Consider the following 16,521-nt stretch of genomic DNA (forward strand, 5'->3'; position numbering starts at 1 on the left):
AAACCTGTCTGCCTCATAGACAGGATTATGAAATAATCCATGCGTGGTGGGGTGCTGGGGGAGGCGTAGGGGGAGCAGCTGAGGCTGTGGGTCTCTCCTCACCTTTCCTAAATACTGCTGCCCTGCGGGAAGGCATCTGGGAAGGGCAGCTGCCTGGGACAGCAGTGCGCTTTGACTGACAGGGTCAGCGTAGGCTCCGCTGCTGGAAGAGGATGAGTTCTGTGGCACTGCAGTCCGAGCCCCACCACACCTCTGACGCCCTGCCCTCTTTAGCTGTAAAAGAAGAAAAGCTGTAAATCAGAAAAATGGGGGGGTGGGGGTTTGTAGCTGTGCCTTAGCCTCATCCCCTTGTGCTGCCCAGCTCCTCCTGTTTGGGTGCGGGGTTTAGCATGGGCTGCTCTGGGTCACACTGGAGACACCACAAAGGTGCTTCCCCCCTGCCCCATGACGTGGGAGGGGGCAGAGCCGGGACACACACATCACCCCCCTGCCCCCAGCCAGCACCAAGCCCCAAGGCCCGGGATGGGCCTGACCCTGAGCCACTGCCCTGGCCAGCAAGGGCTGGGCTGAGCCGAGCCATGGGACACGCTCGGGGATACACTCAGGGCTTAAATCAAACCAAGCATCTTCATCTTGTGCTGGTACGGTGCTGGGAGCCCAACAGCCGCTGACGGGCTACCCCAGGGGGCAACCCCAGATGGCCAACACCCCCCCCCATTATATATTAAATATAATACATATCTAACTGGGGGGGGGGGGGTGTGGGGGGGTGTGGTGTGGCTTTGTAGAGCATGTGGATGTAAGAACACAGGTCACTGTGAACAAGAGAGTGTGTGCGTGTATGTGAGACTGAATTTATTTATACATATATTAGACTATTAGCTATATAAAAGACTAGACATTTGTGAGTGCTGGATGTGGATTTGTGTCTATATTTTATATAAACAATAGCTAGATTACATGTAATATAAAAAGGTTTAGATACATAAAAGTCTGTCTGAAAGTAAGTGTGTGATTTTTTTTTTTAAAAAAAGTCATAACTATAGATTCAGGGTCATTTAGGGTGGAAAAGACCCTTAGGATCACCAAGTTCGACTGGCGGGGTGGGGTGTACACACACATGCACACACCCCTAAAAATATGTATGGTTTTTAGATGTAAGCATATGATATATGAGCATTATATATGCTAGTGTTATATGGTCTCTATTATATAGTTTATGTTATAGTATATATATATTTTTTATATATTAGCTATAGTACAAATCACATATTGACTATATTTTTTAATATATATTTTTATTTTTTTTATATATATCTCATACACCCCACCCCCACACACAAAAAGGTGTCTGAGACCATGTGGGCATAGTTACAACTCTGTGTGTGTGTGTGTAAGCATAGGTGTCTTCATAGAGAGAGAGGTTTAGATACAGTATATAGTATTATATATGCTAGCTAATATATATCATTATATGTTATACATGATATAGTGATATTATGTTATAAATGTGTGTGTATAAGCACAGGTTTCTTTTTATATAGCTAGTGGTTTAGATATGCTATATATGTAGTATATATGCTACCTAATTTATATCTATCATGTTACACATTATATAGTAATATTATGTGCTATTAATTGTATATAGAAAAAGCGTCTCTGAGCTATGCGGGGGGGTGTGTGTAAAAGTATGCATGGCTCTACAAGAGCAAGAGCACATGGTGGCTCATAACTATTGCAATAGCGCCAATATCCCATACTTTTGTGTACATACGTTACAGAATTACACCATACACACGGACAGGTGTCTGTCAGCGTGTGTGGGGGTGTGTGTGTACACACGTACACAGGCACACAAGCTGCGCTGTACGTTCAGTATTATCCACATACATCACACAGCATGGTGTAGCTATGAAAAAAGTAGCGTCTGAGCTGTACAGTGTGCAAATAAACACCTGTACATAAACGTATAGAAGCCTGCGTGAGGGTCTGTGGGGTTTATAGCTAGTTCATACCTAATTATAAACATTATACTATAGCTGTATATATAATTATGTAGTACATAATATCAAATATAAATATGAATAGGCTACATAATACATGTATAAAATATGGTATCTAAAAATATATTGGTTATGATTATTTTTATACTTGTATTTAAAAAAAAAAAAAAGAAAGAGTGCCTGAGACTGTGTGTGCATTTGTAGAATGTAAATATCTGTGTATATAAAATAGGTGACACTGTGTGTGTGTGGAGGGGTGTAAACTAAACCTATATGTATGTCTATATATCTATAGTATTTTTAAAAGTGTGTGTGAGTATATTATATAGTTTTATTTATACACATATATTTGAATAGTCTATATGTAAGAATAGTGTCTGTGTGGATGTGTCTAAAAAAATTTACACATTACATGTTATGTTGTATACATTCCCAAATGTTGCATGCTGTATATGCTATACATCCGTATAAAATGGTGCCTGAGACTGTAAAAAGTGTGAATACACAAAAGAGTGTCTGCATGAATGCGCATGCTTAGTACAAGTGTGTGTGTGTATATACACACACACGTGTATATTATAGACATGGAAAGGGTGTGCTTATATGCATGCGTAATGAACTGCTCTACCTTCTTTATATACACAGAGGATATTCTACATACACAGTTGTTATATATATAAAAGAACAGCTATCTGGGAGAGTTTGTGTATAATAAAATTTTGTATCTATGTATGTCTGTATGTGTGCATAAATACATACATAGATATAAAAAAAAATACCTGCCATATATACACACATGCACATATGATATTATTTATATATAATAGAGAGAGTATTTTTATATGTATATATATAAAAATGGTGTGTATGTCTCTCCGCACTGCGCCCCCCAGCCCTTGCTGGGGTGGGGATGCCCTGCCTGCTCCCCTGCCTGCATCCCTGCCTGTACCACCCCCAGCCCCACTTTTCCCTCCCCCAGTGCTGCTGAGAAGTTTTTCCTCCTGGCTTTACACACACCCCCCCCCGCCTTGCGACGTTACTCACGCACTCTGCCCCTTCCCACAGTGAAATGGGAGTTTTATTCAGCATTTCTTCAAACAAACAAAAAAAAGCAAACAGAAAACGCCAAGAGCCATTGTTAAAAACACACGCCACTTTGTTTATTGTTTAATACACAAAAATGCACTAAATTTACTCAGTCTTTTCGTATGGTGGACCTGGGATCTCCATACACTGCAGACGCACCTGTGGGTGCCCGAGGCTTCACGTCAGCGGCAGGGTGACAGTGACGTTTATTTAATACACATCCAAGCAGAAGCTTAGGGAAGCGACAAGGGAAAGCGGTGCAGCTCTTTGGAAATAAATAAAGAACAAATGGTGGCTTTTAACTCCTCAACCAACTTGGGAGTTAGAGCTGCAGGGACTGGTGTGGGTGTTGAGGTCCTCCCACGTACCAGTGACCAGCACTCACCGCTGCTGCCGAGGTTTGAAGGACATTACGGGCCACAGTAAGAGGTTAACCGTGCTTTTCTCTCTCTCTCACTCCACACCCAACCGCACACAAACAGAGTATTTACACGCTCTCACACCATTTACAAAGAACTCTGGGCAAAAACCTTATCAGACCCGACACGAATCACTGAGTAACAGAAGGGGAGCAGAGTCTCGTCACAAGTTATCATAGTCATCGTCATCTTCATGCTTCCTTTTCAAGGGGTTTGAGTCATTAGATGTATTCTGTGATGATACCATGTTTGTAGTAATAAGAATGTTCTTTGGTCCAATTAATGAAGGATTAATTAGAACATTCTGAACTGTTGGAGTAGTAGGTGTGGCTGTGGAAAAAAGAAAAAAGCAGCCACTGAATGAAAAGCTTGAAAAAAAACAACAGTTCATTTTCCCAGATCAAAACAGAACTTCCAAGGTAATAAAGCAGCAGCTGCTAGAACATTCCGGGCTGAAAACCCTGGAATGATCCTGAGAGGAAGCAGAGAAGGCAGGAAAACACCAGCAGGGCAAGCACAAAAGGGCAAGGGAGCCTAGAGCTGGCAGCAAGGTGTCAGGGAAACCTGCTGGGAACGCTCCGTGCGCCAGCTGCCACTGCCGTGCTAGAAACGGGAATTAAAACTGTTAAATGTTACTGGCATGACCGGGGAGAGGACTACCTGCCCTACATAAGGAGCCACAAACGATGAGCCATATTAAAAAACAGGTGAAGTAATTTCCCACATTATTACTAGAACTTAATTTCCGTTCTGCTATAAAAACACCAAGAAGTGGGTGTGATCTGAGACGGTGTGTTTTGTCGCTTGGCTTTTACCTGACTTGACTGCTGCCTGAGAAGAGGGGATCTGCACGGTGAACCTCTGACCGGTCAGCGACACCGGAGTGCCGACTTTTGTTGAGACGGACACTGTTTGTGCTGAGGGTGTACCTGAAATTCAAAACAGCTCAGTCAAAAGAGAAATTTAAAAATATATATGGACTTGCAACCTTAAAACTGCTTTCAAAGTGGAACCTATTGTTTTCAAAGTAGTGGGAATACGCAGGAACAGACTGATAATGGATCTACGAGGGTCAAGTTCTCAGGCAGAACGGCACATTTACTCAAAACCTGTAAAATTCAAGGCTACGAACACACATACGCACTAGTATGTAACACACACGCTACTATGTAAGTGCGGACACTCAGTCATTAATTTTGTGAGCCTTTTAAACATGGATTTTGTTTAGTGCTATTGGTAGTTCAGTGCAGTGCTTACACTGAGGATAAAACACCAACTTATGCCTCTTGAATAGTCTCTTCACATATAGAAATTATCACAAATACAGGAATAAAAATGTAGGTCAGTAACATAGGGACGTATCAAAGATTGCGATAATCTCTTTGAAATTAATTTAATTTTTCTGATGCTGTCAAAGGATAGTAAGTTCGAGTGGCGCCCAACGTTTCCCCAGGGGCTGAACCATGCTTTCAACTACTCCTCATTATTTTTTTCCTTCATAAAATCAACAAGGGAAACCCGAGCTGAGCTGTTTCCTACCTAGAGTAGGAGTGCTGGGCCTGCTGCTCACAGCACCAACGCTCAGGCGAGGGACCGTTATTCTCCCTGCAGAGGAAGAGACCTGTCAAAATAAAACATTCCGTTTAGCGTCCCATTAGAAATTAACAGTTCTTACCCTGACAAAAAAAAAGAAACAGGTCTTCCGACAAACTCACAGATAGCCTATTTCGCAGCAACAACACATGACTCCTGGGCGTGATGTAACACTGAAGATTGGTGGGCAGCTAATAAGGTTAGTTTTTACCAGAAAAAATAACTAGAACATTTTAATCAACAGTTATTCTTCTACTTTACACCTGGCACCAAGGCGTGATCCCATGTCAATACCTGGAATCTAATCCTAAGCTCCAGTTTTAAAATTCTTTCTTTAAAAAGGGGGAAATAAATATGGAATCCTACACACCGAGACATTCAGTATTCTACAGCGAGCAAAGTAAATCTTTTCTCTTTCCTCTAAAGCAGAAACAACTGAGGTATAAGTACAAAATACTCCTTAATATCTACACTAAAACCTTACTTCTGCCTTTTACAATCCAATATTCCACTTGACAATTTTGCTTTAGCACTAAAAAGATTCACAGAAGCATTTTTTAACACACTTTGCATTTGAAACTAACCAGCGATAAGAATACTTGCAAACTCCTAAAGACCGCTGACCTGGATTCGACGACTTTTGATGCGCACAGGTCTGTATTTGCCCACACGCATCCTTCAGAGGTGTAGAAAACTAATTGCAACAACATCCCTGACAAAGAACGCGGGCGTTAGGTGAATCCTTGCGTACGCAGAGCCCTTACCTTCTTCTGCAAGGACTTGAGCCTGTAGTTGGGAGCTGTCAAGCAGTATCTGTCAGGCGGAAGCCTGGGTCCAGAATAAGGCTTTATCAACGGCAACGGCGTCTGGTTTTTCTGCCTCGCGATATCTAACAAGAACTGGAGAGACACGGTGACATTCCCACCTGCGGCCTTTTATCGCACGCCGGCATTAGCGACAGGAGGTTCACTCACGTCTCTCGGAGGTGGAGATGTGAACGACTGGTCCGTTCGACACTGGATCGCCAACCTCACGTCATCTGCATCGACGCTGGATTTCTTTGCGTGGCTCGAGTAAATTTTTGCATCTTCCAGAATCGTAGTCACATACCCTTTGAAAAAAACAGAACCTCTCGTTAAGGCTGGGTTAGGAGACGTAAATCTTGCCCTCCCGAGCCCACCCAGCCGTCACCGAGCACACCGCTTCCCCCGGGATTGTTTTTAAAGACCGTCAGGGAAAACCTTCTCCCCTCGGCATTTCCCTTCTCCCCTCGGCGTTTCCCTGCGCCCCTGCCGGGCCCTGACAGAGCGCCCGGCCCCGCCGCTTACTGTAGGCGAACTCCAGCATCTGGTTGATGACGCGCGGCTCGTACTCCGTGATGCCCATGTCCTTCAGGATCTGCGCCATCACCTGCAGGGCGGAGAGGCACCATTCAGCTCCGCCGACCCGACCCGCCCCGCCCCAGCCCCGCTGCCCCCCGCGGTACCTGCGCGTCTTTGGGCGCGCTCTTGGGAGACGCCATCTTGGCCGGCTCCATCGCTTCCGCTCGCCTCCAGGCGGCCGCTTTCCGGTCACGTGACCGGGAGAGGGAGCAACGAGCGCGGCTACGGGGGCCGGGAGGGCGGCAGGGTAGGGGGTTGCCATGGAGACGCGGCCTGGCGGCGGCGCTGAGGCGGAGAAGCCGCAGCACGGACGAGGCAGACGTCGCCGTTCCGCCTTTCTGTGCCAAAGCAAACAAGCCCTCGGGGTCCTTAACAGCCACGGCACAAACGGGGTTCCGGTGTCCCCCGGCCCGGGGTGGAAGGCGGGGTGGGGAGGCGCAGGCCTCGGGGTCCCTGGAGTGAGCCCCTGAGCTCAGTCCCCAGGTCCGACCGGTCCTGGGCTGGATAAGGCTTTTATCCGGCTTCTTGTTTTTAAAAAAGACATTTCTGTGACGCAGAAATTCTTTTTAATAAAAACAATCTGTGGGGACAAAGCGATAGAGGAGGGCACAGACCAAGTCTGACGGGTTCAGGGAATTGTCCCCCAGGCTGCAGAACAGTCTTTGCGCCAGCCCTTTGTCCAGTGATGAAACAGAAGGGCAGTAAGCGGCTTTGATGGCCGCTCTAGATCGTCAGCATTCCCCAGATTAAAGAAAAATGAGAGTATTGGCAGCAGGACTTTTTAAGCTTGTTTTCCTAGCAGCTGAAAGATCTCTACATACATTCCATGCAAGTCTCGTCAAAAGTTTCTCTTGCTTTCTGAGGCAAAACAGAACAAAAAAAATTGTTTTCTTGTGACTTTGTCCAGCGGGGGATTAGCAGCATACCAGGAGACGTTGCAATAGTGTTGTCATTAGCTGTGATGGTCCAAATGAAGCAAGGTCTGGAGGAAGACGCAATCTCTGCACTAGCCCAGCTGATATAATGGGGAAGAAAAGCCAACCTCCTTTGAGAGCAAGAAGAAATAAACAGCTGTTAACTTGTGATGCCTCTGATTCATGCCTGCAACACACTGCAAAACATCCCAGCAGCAGCGAGACTCTCTCTCTGCCTCTCATCTAGCCCGAGGATGATGATTAACACCTGGAAGCCGTACACTCAGCCTACCTAGACGTAAATGCAGCTTTCAAATCTGTCTTGGCACCTGTATATACATACTGAGATGGCAGCTGGCCCCCCATGCCGCGGGTTTGCCAGTGATAGGGGGTGCCAGACTCGGCCTGACGGGGGGCAGAGACAGCCCTGCAGCTGCAGCAGCGGCTGGAGGAGCTGGAAAACCCGCGTCCAGCACGTGCCAGCGCTGGAAGTGCAGGCGGCCAGAATGCCTCTGCTGAGGCTCTTTGGCTGGATGCACTGTAGCGTTGTAGTCCAAGTCATTTGACTTTCATGAGTCAGAGTCTATTACACAAAAACATCCTGCGAGGAGGGAACGGAGGATGAATTCCAGACACTGACCTTAGACAACAAACAAAACCCACTTTTTTTTTTCCCTTGTTTTAGGGAAGAGGGGGAGGGGAGCTCTTCCACCACCGACTGGATGCAGACTGTGCATCAGGCTGAAACTTGGCATCACCGCTGCCGGCTGCCGCCGCTGCCATTTATTCCCGACGCAGTAAAAAAGAAAGAAACTTTGTACTGCCAAAGGGCTCTGGGTTTACCTCCCCAAAAGCAAAAAAAGACCCCAGATCTCCTCTCCATGCTGCACCTGCCTTCCCCACCAACCCTGCTGCACAGAGGTGACTCTCCAGCCTGAGCAGCATGACCAAGAGCTGCCGCTACTTGCAGCATTTCTGCCTGGAAACCAGCAGTGAGGAGAAGACGAGGAGAGCCGGTTTCCACAGGGTATTTGTCCCCGAGGCCACAAATGCCTTCCATGCAGGCAGCTGAGTGGGAGCGGCTCTGCCTGGCCATGAAAGCTTCCTCTTCACCGCTGGTCCTCTGGGGCACAGCCATGCTGTGAATGCCTGCGTTCAGCTGGCTGCGGGCACCGCGTGCCAGCCGAAGGAAAGAGCAGTCGCCCTTCAGCTTCGCTCAGACACTGGGGTTTCTTTCAGCATTGAAAAAACAGGAAACTGGGTCACGGTGTGGCCAGGCTGAGCGCTGACTCCTCTGTCAGCCACCACTGAACCGGGGACGTTCATCAAAGGCAACTGTCTCCCAGCTGGAAGCGATCTGCTCGAAGAAATAGGGACGACAGCCGCACACCGTTCAGCCCGTGCGAGCTTGCGCTGGCCAGGGCTTAGCTCCACTCAGGGTGCACCACTTAAATCGCCAACGCAGAGTTAAGCATTGGGATTTTTTTTCTTAGTTGGGTTTTGTTGAGGTGTTCAAGGTGCAGCAAAGTAAAGCCTTGGCACACAGACTGCTTTTCTTTCTTTGGAGGTGTTCAGGTGCCTCAGTCTCTTGAAAAACACCCCACAGCCAGCGCTTCTGCCTCTTGGAAACCGCAGCAGAACTCTCCCTAACGTTAGAACCCAGGCTCTGTCAACACAACGCGGTGACTGTGTTCAGCGCTGACCTTTCGAGCCCAAATCCCACACTATTTGGCTCTACAAAATGCTGGCTTTTGAATTAAGAAAAATTGCAAAGAGCAGAGCTCCGAGGAGAACGGAGGAGGTTTATTTTATACCGGGTACCCTGCTCACTTCTGCCAGCGCCCCAGTTCCCGGGTTCTGGAGGAATTTCTGAGGACTATGGCTGTTGAGCCGACCAGCTCACGCAGCCTCTCCGGTGCCGAGTGTCCCCGCTCTCTCCGGCAGCGTGCAGTTAACCTCCAGCTTCCCAGAGTCTTCCCTTGCATTTTCCCTCGTGCTGGCCCCTTTTCCCCTGCCTCCCCCGCCCTGGTGCTTTCCAGCTCGTCATCTCTGATCTTTTCTGAAGTGGAAAGTAAATCAGGGCTAAGTGTCAGACTGTCTCATTTTGAAGACTGATGTTCAAATAAAGGCTTTCCCATTCTATCTTAATAATGTCATTAAAGCACTGTCAGTAGAAATTTCTCACTCAGTGGCATATGCTGGGGAGGAGCTCAAGTGGAAGAGGCCCTAAGTAAACACAGAACGATGGAAAATTATGTAGCTGGCCCAAATGGGCTAATTAAATATCCGCTATCAAAGAACTGTTCTACCCTACCTGGTAACTGCAGGCGCTTTTTGCAGGCTGAGGAGAAAAGCGGAGTGGGCATTTGTATTTAGTGCAGCGTCATTAGCAGTGTGTAGGTGGAGGAAGATGGATGACCGCGGAATGGGCAGCACGGGAAACGGCCCCAAAAAGTCAAGTGGCCCCAGCCAATTTGCTCAGAAATTGTGCCGCGTGCTGGGGAACTCCGGCACCCTGGGGACCTCCTGGCACAACCAGCATCATCGTCGCCGGCGGCAGGAAAGCCATCCCGCAGGTGAAACAGCCCGTGTCTCCAGGCGTGGTGACAGCCTGCAAGCCTCCCTGCTCCTCGGCAGAACCTCAAGGAAACTTCTCAGCCTAAAGATTTCCACTCGCGGCACTCACAAGTGCTGGAAGGATCTGGCAAACCGCGCAGTGCAGCCCAGAGGCCCTTTCCATCCATCTCCCATCAGGGGGACTGCTTCTCTTGCAGCTCCTCCACAATCGATCCGGAGCCCCGCTGCCAGGCCCAGCTCTCTGCTCCTACTGGGATTCACTGGACTTGAAGGGAAATGTAAAAAGTGGCCCTTTTCCAAACACTGCGAAGCTAAGGGTAAATATCAGCATGGTAAATAGTTTTATACTGGTCAATATTGTTTTTAAAAGGTTGTGTCGGGCAGATGGTGGATGTGTGAACCTAATATTCCTTTGCTTCTCATAAAATGGACTAATTGGCACTTGGGTATTTATCTTCATCATTTTGATTTTTTAACTGATCATGTAAGAGTCATTGCACAGATGATCGGTGCTTGTACACTCGCTTTGAAACATGCCCCTCTCTCACTGTGACTCAGGTTTCTCTCGAAGGGGAAGGCGAAGCCAGCCCTGCCCTCAGCTTTGAAACCAGACATGGGCTCTGTCTCGAATCACACCTATTTCGGAAATGACCCGGACTCCTCTGAAGATCAGTCTTTTTCTTTGTTTGACGTCCATATTTTGGTGCCTGTGACTATAATTTCCATTGTCCTGTTTTTCTTGGGAGTCTCTGGGAATTTGATAACGATAGTAATTTTCAGATGCTCGCAGGAGATGAGGACGACAGTGAGCATGTACCTGTCCAGCATGGCGCTGTCAGACATGCTGATTTTCCTTGGCCTGCCTTCGGACCTCTACCGCCTTTGGAAGTACAAGCCCTACATATTTGGGGATTTTCTCTGCAAGTTCTTCATTTACCTGAGCGAAACGTGCACGTACTGCACCATCCTGCACATTACCACGGTGAGCGTGGAAAGGTACTTCGCCATCTGCTTTCCCCTGAAAGCCAAAGCGACCATCACGAAGTGCCGGGTGAAATGGGTCATCCTGGTGCTGTGGGGCTTCTCCCTCCTGACCGCCGGCCCCATCCTCTTCCTCTTCGGGGTGGAACACCGTAACGGCAGCCTGCCCCAGGAGAGCTGGGAGTGCAGGTCCATCGAGCACATGGCCCGCACGGGGCTGCTCGAGACAATGACCTGGGTCTCCACCATTTATTTCTTCCTACCAATGCTCTGCTTGACTCTGCTGTATGGACTCATCTGCAGGAAGCTCTGGCAGAGCAGGCAGCGGCTGCCGGGCTGCCAGGCTGCGGCCAGGAAAAGGTCCCACACGCAGACTGTCAAAATGCTGGGTAAGAGTGGTTTAGAAACCCAACCTGAAGAGCTGCCCTCTTTAATCACTCCCACGATGTGTACGGCAATGCAGGGGATGGCGGGGAGTAGAGACAAAACGCACAGAGTTATGCAGATTTAAAATCAATGGATTTACACTTAATTTGTGTTCCTGGCTTGCTCTGGTAAGAAGGGGAGTCCCCGACTGCATGGTGGGGAAGCAGAGCAGTGTGGCTTTTGGCTGTTTTGAGATCACATACCTCACGTCCTCCCCCATTTCTGACCTTGCAGGATTAAATTAAAGAAATTAGAAAATTCTGTGACTTAAGACCAGACCAGACACTTCCCCTGCTGTGGCAAGGAAAGGTTTTAAAGCCATTTCCCCCGTAAAATGTCTCAAGCTTAGTGATTATGGCTTTGTCCAGGATGGCAACAGCCCACAGGTCTGAGTTTACTTGAACGTGATCTTTACCCTGTGCTGGCTGGTTCCTCTGCCTTGTGCAGACACTGAAACCAGGAGGGGCTCGGTCATCCTCCCCTCCTCCCCATCCCTCTGATCACTCCCTCCCGAGCCCACCTCCCCCAAAATCCTTGTCCCCGGGGAAGCAGCAGCACCCACGACTGGAGATACCTTCATTAAAACGTACCGCAGCCATCCACCGGCTGTTTCCTGCCAGGTTCTATTTGCTTTGTTTTGGTTTATGTGCTGTTTTCCCATCCTTTTCCTCAGTGCCTGCTGGTCCAGTCTGATCCCCTTTTCTGCCCCTCCACTGCCCAGAGGGGCCCCCCATGTCCCTCCTGCCCCTCTGAAACCCATTGCAGGATGCCAATGGCCACTCAGATTTTCAGGACAAGAGCAGGCTTTGCCCCAGCCTGATTTGATTCCTTTGTCTCCACTGGACAACACGGGTGTAGAGCCCTATTTTTAATTGCAAACAACTAATTTTGTGTGCAACCTTAAATCCTTGGTGCTTGAGATTACCAGTAACCATAGCACAAAAGTAGCTGGGCAAGGCAGGAGGTCTTGTCTTTGCTGGGTTAAACTTGGCAAGCTCATGTCTCGGTCCTTAAATAGTTTAGAGAGGCAGAATAAACTGCACTCAAGATGACTGAAGTGTGCTCTCTTCCTCTAGCCGTCGTAGTCTTGGCCTTTGTGCTGTGTTGGCTCCCATTCCACATCGGCCGAATCCTCTTTGCCCAGAGTGAAATCATCCTGTATGACCTCACGCAGTACTTCAACCTCATCGCCATGCTTCTCTTCTACCTTGGGGCTTCTATAAACCCCATACTTTACAACGTCATGTCACACAAATACAGGAAAGCGATGAGCAAAATCCTGCACCACAAGCGAACAGGGCACTGCAGAAGCCTGACCAGGAGTGAAAAGGGTTTTTTTGAAGGTACAGAACTCTGCTCTGTCACCTCAACTCTTCAGCATTGACTTAATTCTCCGAACTCAAGCATTTCGCCAGCAGCGTTGTGGGTTAAAACCTAGGTAGACGGGGCACATGAAGACTGGAACAAGTTTTACGGCTGTGTTTTTGGCTACTCGGTGTTTGCTCAGGCAGGCTTGGAACATTTCAGGAAGGTTGGAGTCGATTCACATTATTCCTGCACATGGGGCAGGCGCAGAGGGGCTGGACTTTTCAGTGAATTTACCAGCCACTTTTCGGGTTTAACTGGCCACAAAGCTCCTGCAGAGGGATTTGTCTTTGTTTTTGAGGACCCAACCTTTTGTTAATCACAGACCTGTGAAACACAATGCAAGTTACTTTCTTCCCACAGAAGCCAAGGGAGAGAAAGTGGAGGTTAAAGCCAGGCCAGCTGTTGGCTCTCAGCAAATAAGCATAAGAAATACAATCTGTAAGGAATCTGAAAGGAAAGCCGTAAGAAATTCCTCATCTAGCGGGACTACGAACACATTACCTTCTTCCTGCAGGGTTATTGCTCACCCCTCACGTCTCAGGTTGCTTCCCTCATTTTCAGGCTTTTATCTCATTCTTTGTACAACCTATACCCAGCTCTCCGCAAAGTCAGACCCGGTCTCTGAGAAGCCGTTCCTTGCCTTTGGAGCTCACCTGAATGGACCAGGACGAACGACACGTGTGGGCAACAGCGGGGAGGGAAGCGGGAGCGGACAGCCTTTGCCCATCTCCCTCGTTTGTAAAACCAGTGAACATGCAGTGCAGACGGCCAGTTCAGGGGCTGCTCCACCACCCCACGTGTTAAAGGGTTCCAGAAGTGGCACTGCTTGGGCCCCGGCCTGACACAACTCTTAATGACACGTAGCAACGACACTCAGCATGTTTTGTCAGTGTAAATGCTGTGCTACACAAATGCCTGCTCCCGAGTGTAATTAAAATCCACAAAAAACCCCACACAACAATGCTGTAGTCGAATTTGAATACATTTGTATTATTTATTGGCTGTATTAAATATATTATCTATTTGATAGTTACAATTTAGTAATACAATGCATGGCAGCTTTAACATAAGTTTGAGATACCTCAAAATTACAATACAAGAAAATTGAAGATACCTAATACATTAATGCCACGAGGGTATATCGTTCTGGAATGGATAACAGCTGATGTAAAATCCGTCTGACGGTAGGCTTTCCTGGGTATTTTCTGGAAACACGAATATTTTGTGGCAATTACAAAAGGACTTTCATTCACTTTTTAGGAGTCACGACTTGTTAGTATTTACTCTGCAATCCTAATTTATCTTTTAAAATTATCAGAAGTATTATTGCCAAATAAACCTCTACAAACTTCGTTCTAAGAGTTAAAGAAATAACCCTTTGGCAACAGAGATTTGCTGAAGGCAGTCTTATTTGCTAAAAGTAGACTACGATGAGAAATAAAGACAGATTGTAAACTCTTCTGCAAACTAGAGACTAATATCTGTATAAAACTCTTTCCAACACTGGAGGGAGAGATTTCTATGATATAATAAATGATTAACTTAAAGTTCTGCTACAAGTAGAACAATACATTCAAACATACATTTTCCAGGACTTTTAATCAAAATAAATAGAGTACAAAATGAAGAGTACATTTTGAAAAGATTAATTTCAGATTGCACCATAAATCTACTTTTAAGAGTATTAAGTGATACTATGTCATAATTTAGGTTTTCCACATCTGAAATACAACACAATGCCTCAAACTATAACGCAACATTATTCATCAACTGCCATAGGAGAAAGACCCTTAAAGTGATTGATTACTGGAAATACTTCGCCTGTAGCACTATCACATCCAACATTCCACGTACAAGTGCATTGCTCTGATGTATATAAAGTGTAGCCGCAGTCTTTTCAAAACTCGCTAAATCCACTTTTCTGTGGCATATTCCAAATGCTCTCGGGAAGACCCGCTCTGAAACATGTTCGAAATTTCTGAGTTCCAGCTTTCGAGATATTCGATATGAAGAAGACAGCTGTCAGACTCATCTTTAGGGATTCGCAAGCAGATTTAACAAGAACAGTCATATGTAGTGCACAGTGTCCAAAAAAAAAAAATACCCCCCAGACAAACAGGACAAGTTTCAGAAAAGTTCATAGCAGGCTGAACATTCCCATCTAGAAAACAATGGAATGTGAAGCTGCTACCACTGGGATAGCAAGTCATTTAAAACATTGTATAAATGTTATTTAAAAAGAGTTCTTTCACGTACAATTTGGTAATTCGGATTAAGTTAGAAGGGCATCCAAAAGCAGTCTGAACTTTTTATTTTTAGGTTAATAATAGTACAAAAACATTTGCTCAGTTTGAGCCAAATAGTGTAACATTTATCATAAATGCACTCTTTCTCCTTAAAGACAATACCTGTGCTTTTCTGAAAACACTGCAAAGATTTAATCAGAAGCACAGGAAATTACTTCTCTCAGGCACTGAGAGTGAAATGTGGATTGGGCCAACAGCTGCTCACCAACAGCAGAAAGCATTTCATTCCGAAATGTACAATACAAAAGGGGCCTTTTCTGCAATGGTACATACGAACGCCTTCGCTGCGTGTACGTTACGTCCTGCTAACGTTTGGTCTAGCATTTGGATTAAAAATTCTAAAAAAAATGCCGGCACCCTCTACTTTAACACTTGAAATGATTATTACTGAATCCAAAATATTAAAATAACTGTAAAGTAGTAATATCGCTAAGTCAAAGTCAATATTCTGCGTTCCTTCTACAGCAGATTACATGTGGTATGCTCTAGTAATGTTCTGCAATACAGTACTGCTCTAAGCTTAAGCATTTGTGCTGCTGTATTTCATGTATACCAAACTACAACAATACCTGATTAAACACTGCGGCTCGACTACCACTGCTCTAGTTGTACTTGAAAAGGACTTGCTCTATCGATGCCTTCCCTCTCTAACTGGCCATCGGGCCCCGCTTTCAATTCGGAGAGAGGAAGAGTGCGCGCACACACACATCGGTGTGCACGATAAGGCAGTTTTTTGCTGTTTCATCAACAGCTAACCCTGATTACAGAGGACCCAGGATTACCCTTTCTACAAGAAATCTATGTTCAGTATTTGGAAAGGACCTGCCAACCCAGCCTCACTGTTAGCCAGCAGCAAAAGTGGAAACGCATGTAACTATACATTTCCAACTAGGATTTTAATTAGAACTAACCATAAATACCCGAAATAGCTTCTGTACAAAAAGCTGAGTATTGAATAGGCTCTCGTCTACTTGATTACAAAGTACTGAATAACAACAGCAAATAAAATAGCCACCACTGCAAATCCGCAGAGAAGAACGATGGCGATGAAGCGCTCTTCACGCAACGTCTTCTTAGTCTCTGCCAACTCCGTCGTCAAATCAGCACACTGCGGAACCAGCTCCTGTTTCTGAGATGAGAACACTGTACTGGGACTGTAAGGTCCATACAGTTCCTGTGATCCAGCAGAGTCTTGGGACTGACGGCCAGCGCAGACTCTGATCCGATATTCACAGTTTGTCTGCAAGCTTGTGAGACGGAAGGAAGTCTCTGGTCCCTTGTATACCTACTCAGAAGAAGAGAGAGCCACTGCACGGATTCATCTTACAAACAGCATGCGGTACTTTCTATTCTGCTTTATGAGCACATGCAGAGCTGGACACCGCCCGAGGTCATTCTCTTCAAGCCAACTTAATAAAATCTCAGCTTTTATTTCTGAAGAATTTATGATTTATTTTCTTGTGAAT

The 16,521-nt window shown here is 46.4% G+C and overlaps 3 protein-coding genes across 5 annotated transcripts in view; 1 reads left to right on the forward strand and 2 right to left on the reverse strand.

Annotated features, from left to right (window-relative positions):
* Positions 1-3,141: 3,141 nt before the first annotated feature.
* Positions 3,142-6,670, reverse strand: TAF9B (TATA-box binding protein associated factor 9b). The gene is made up of 7 exons (XM_054839996.1): positions 6,588-6,670; positions 6,430-6,511; positions 6,076-6,212; positions 5,866-6,000; positions 5,048-5,129; positions 4,324-4,437; positions 3,142-3,838 (listed from the first exon to the last, which is right to left on the reverse strand). The coding sequence occupies exons 1-7, from the start codon at positions 6,636-6,638 to the stop codon at positions 3,672-3,674; spliced, it is 768 nt and encodes a 255-aa protein (XP_054695971.1). The 5' UTR covers positions 6,639-6,670; the 3' UTR covers positions 3,142-3,671.
* A 3,917-nt stretch (positions 6,671-10,587) lies between these two features.
* Positions 10,588-13,591, forward strand: LOC129211896 (growth hormone secretagogue receptor type 1-like). The gene is made up of 3 exons (XM_054839675.1): positions 10,588-11,344; positions 12,458-12,724; positions 13,311-13,591. Exons 1-3 carry the CDS (start codon positions 10,588-10,590, stop codon positions 13,589-13,591), a joined length of 1,305 nt encoding a protein of 434 aa, XP_054695650.1.
* A 122-nt stretch (positions 13,592-13,713) lies between these two features.
* The window catches only part of LOC129211682 (fibronectin type-III domain-containing protein 3a-like), a 48,495-nt gene continuing 45,687 nt past the window's right edge, over positions 13,714-16,521 (reverse strand). For all 3 annotated transcript variants that reach the window (XM_054839149.1, XM_054839148.1, XM_054839150.1), the window contains exon 27: positions 13,714-16,340. In XM_054839149.1, the coding sequence (XP_054695124.1) occupies positions 16,023-16,340 (318 nt within the window). In that variant the 3' untranslated portion in view covers positions 13,714-16,022. The remainder of the gene's footprint in view (positions 16,341-16,521) is intronic.

The sequence above is a fragment of the Grus americana genome, chromosome 12, assembly GCF_028858705.1.
Source record: "Grus americana isolate bGruAme1 chromosome 12, bGruAme1.mat, whole genome shotgun sequence".
NCBI classification, from domain to species: domain Eukaryota; kingdom Metazoa; phylum Chordata; class Aves; order Gruiformes; family Gruidae; genus Grus; species Grus americana.

Bases quoted from the DNA above. Each gene is read 5' to 3' on its own strand.
- TAF9B (XM_054839996.1), bottom strand. From the start codon at position 6,638: ATGGAGCCGGCCAAGATGGCGTCTCCCAAGAGCGCGCCCAAAGACGCG. The intron at 6,512-6,587 runs GTACCGCGGGGG...TCCGCCCTGCAG, and splicing joins GCGCGCCCAAAGACGCGCAG to GTGATGGCGCAGATCCTGAA. The intron at 3,839-4,323 runs GTAAAAGCCAAG...TTTTTTCCACAG, and splicing joins TCAGGCAGCAGTCAAGTCAG to CCACACCTACTACTCCAACA.
- LOC129211896 (XM_054839675.1), top strand. From the start codon at position 10,588: ATGGGCTCTGTCTCGAATCACACCTATTTCGGAAATGACCCGGACTCC. The intron at 11,345-12,457 runs GTAAGAGTGGTT...CTCTTCCTCTAG, and splicing joins GCAGACTGTCAAAATGCTGG to CCGTCGTAGTCTTGGCCTTT. The intron at 12,725-13,310 runs GTACAGAACTCT...CCTCATTTTCAG, and splicing joins TGAAAAGGGTTTTTTTGAAG to GCTTTTATCTCATTCTTTGT.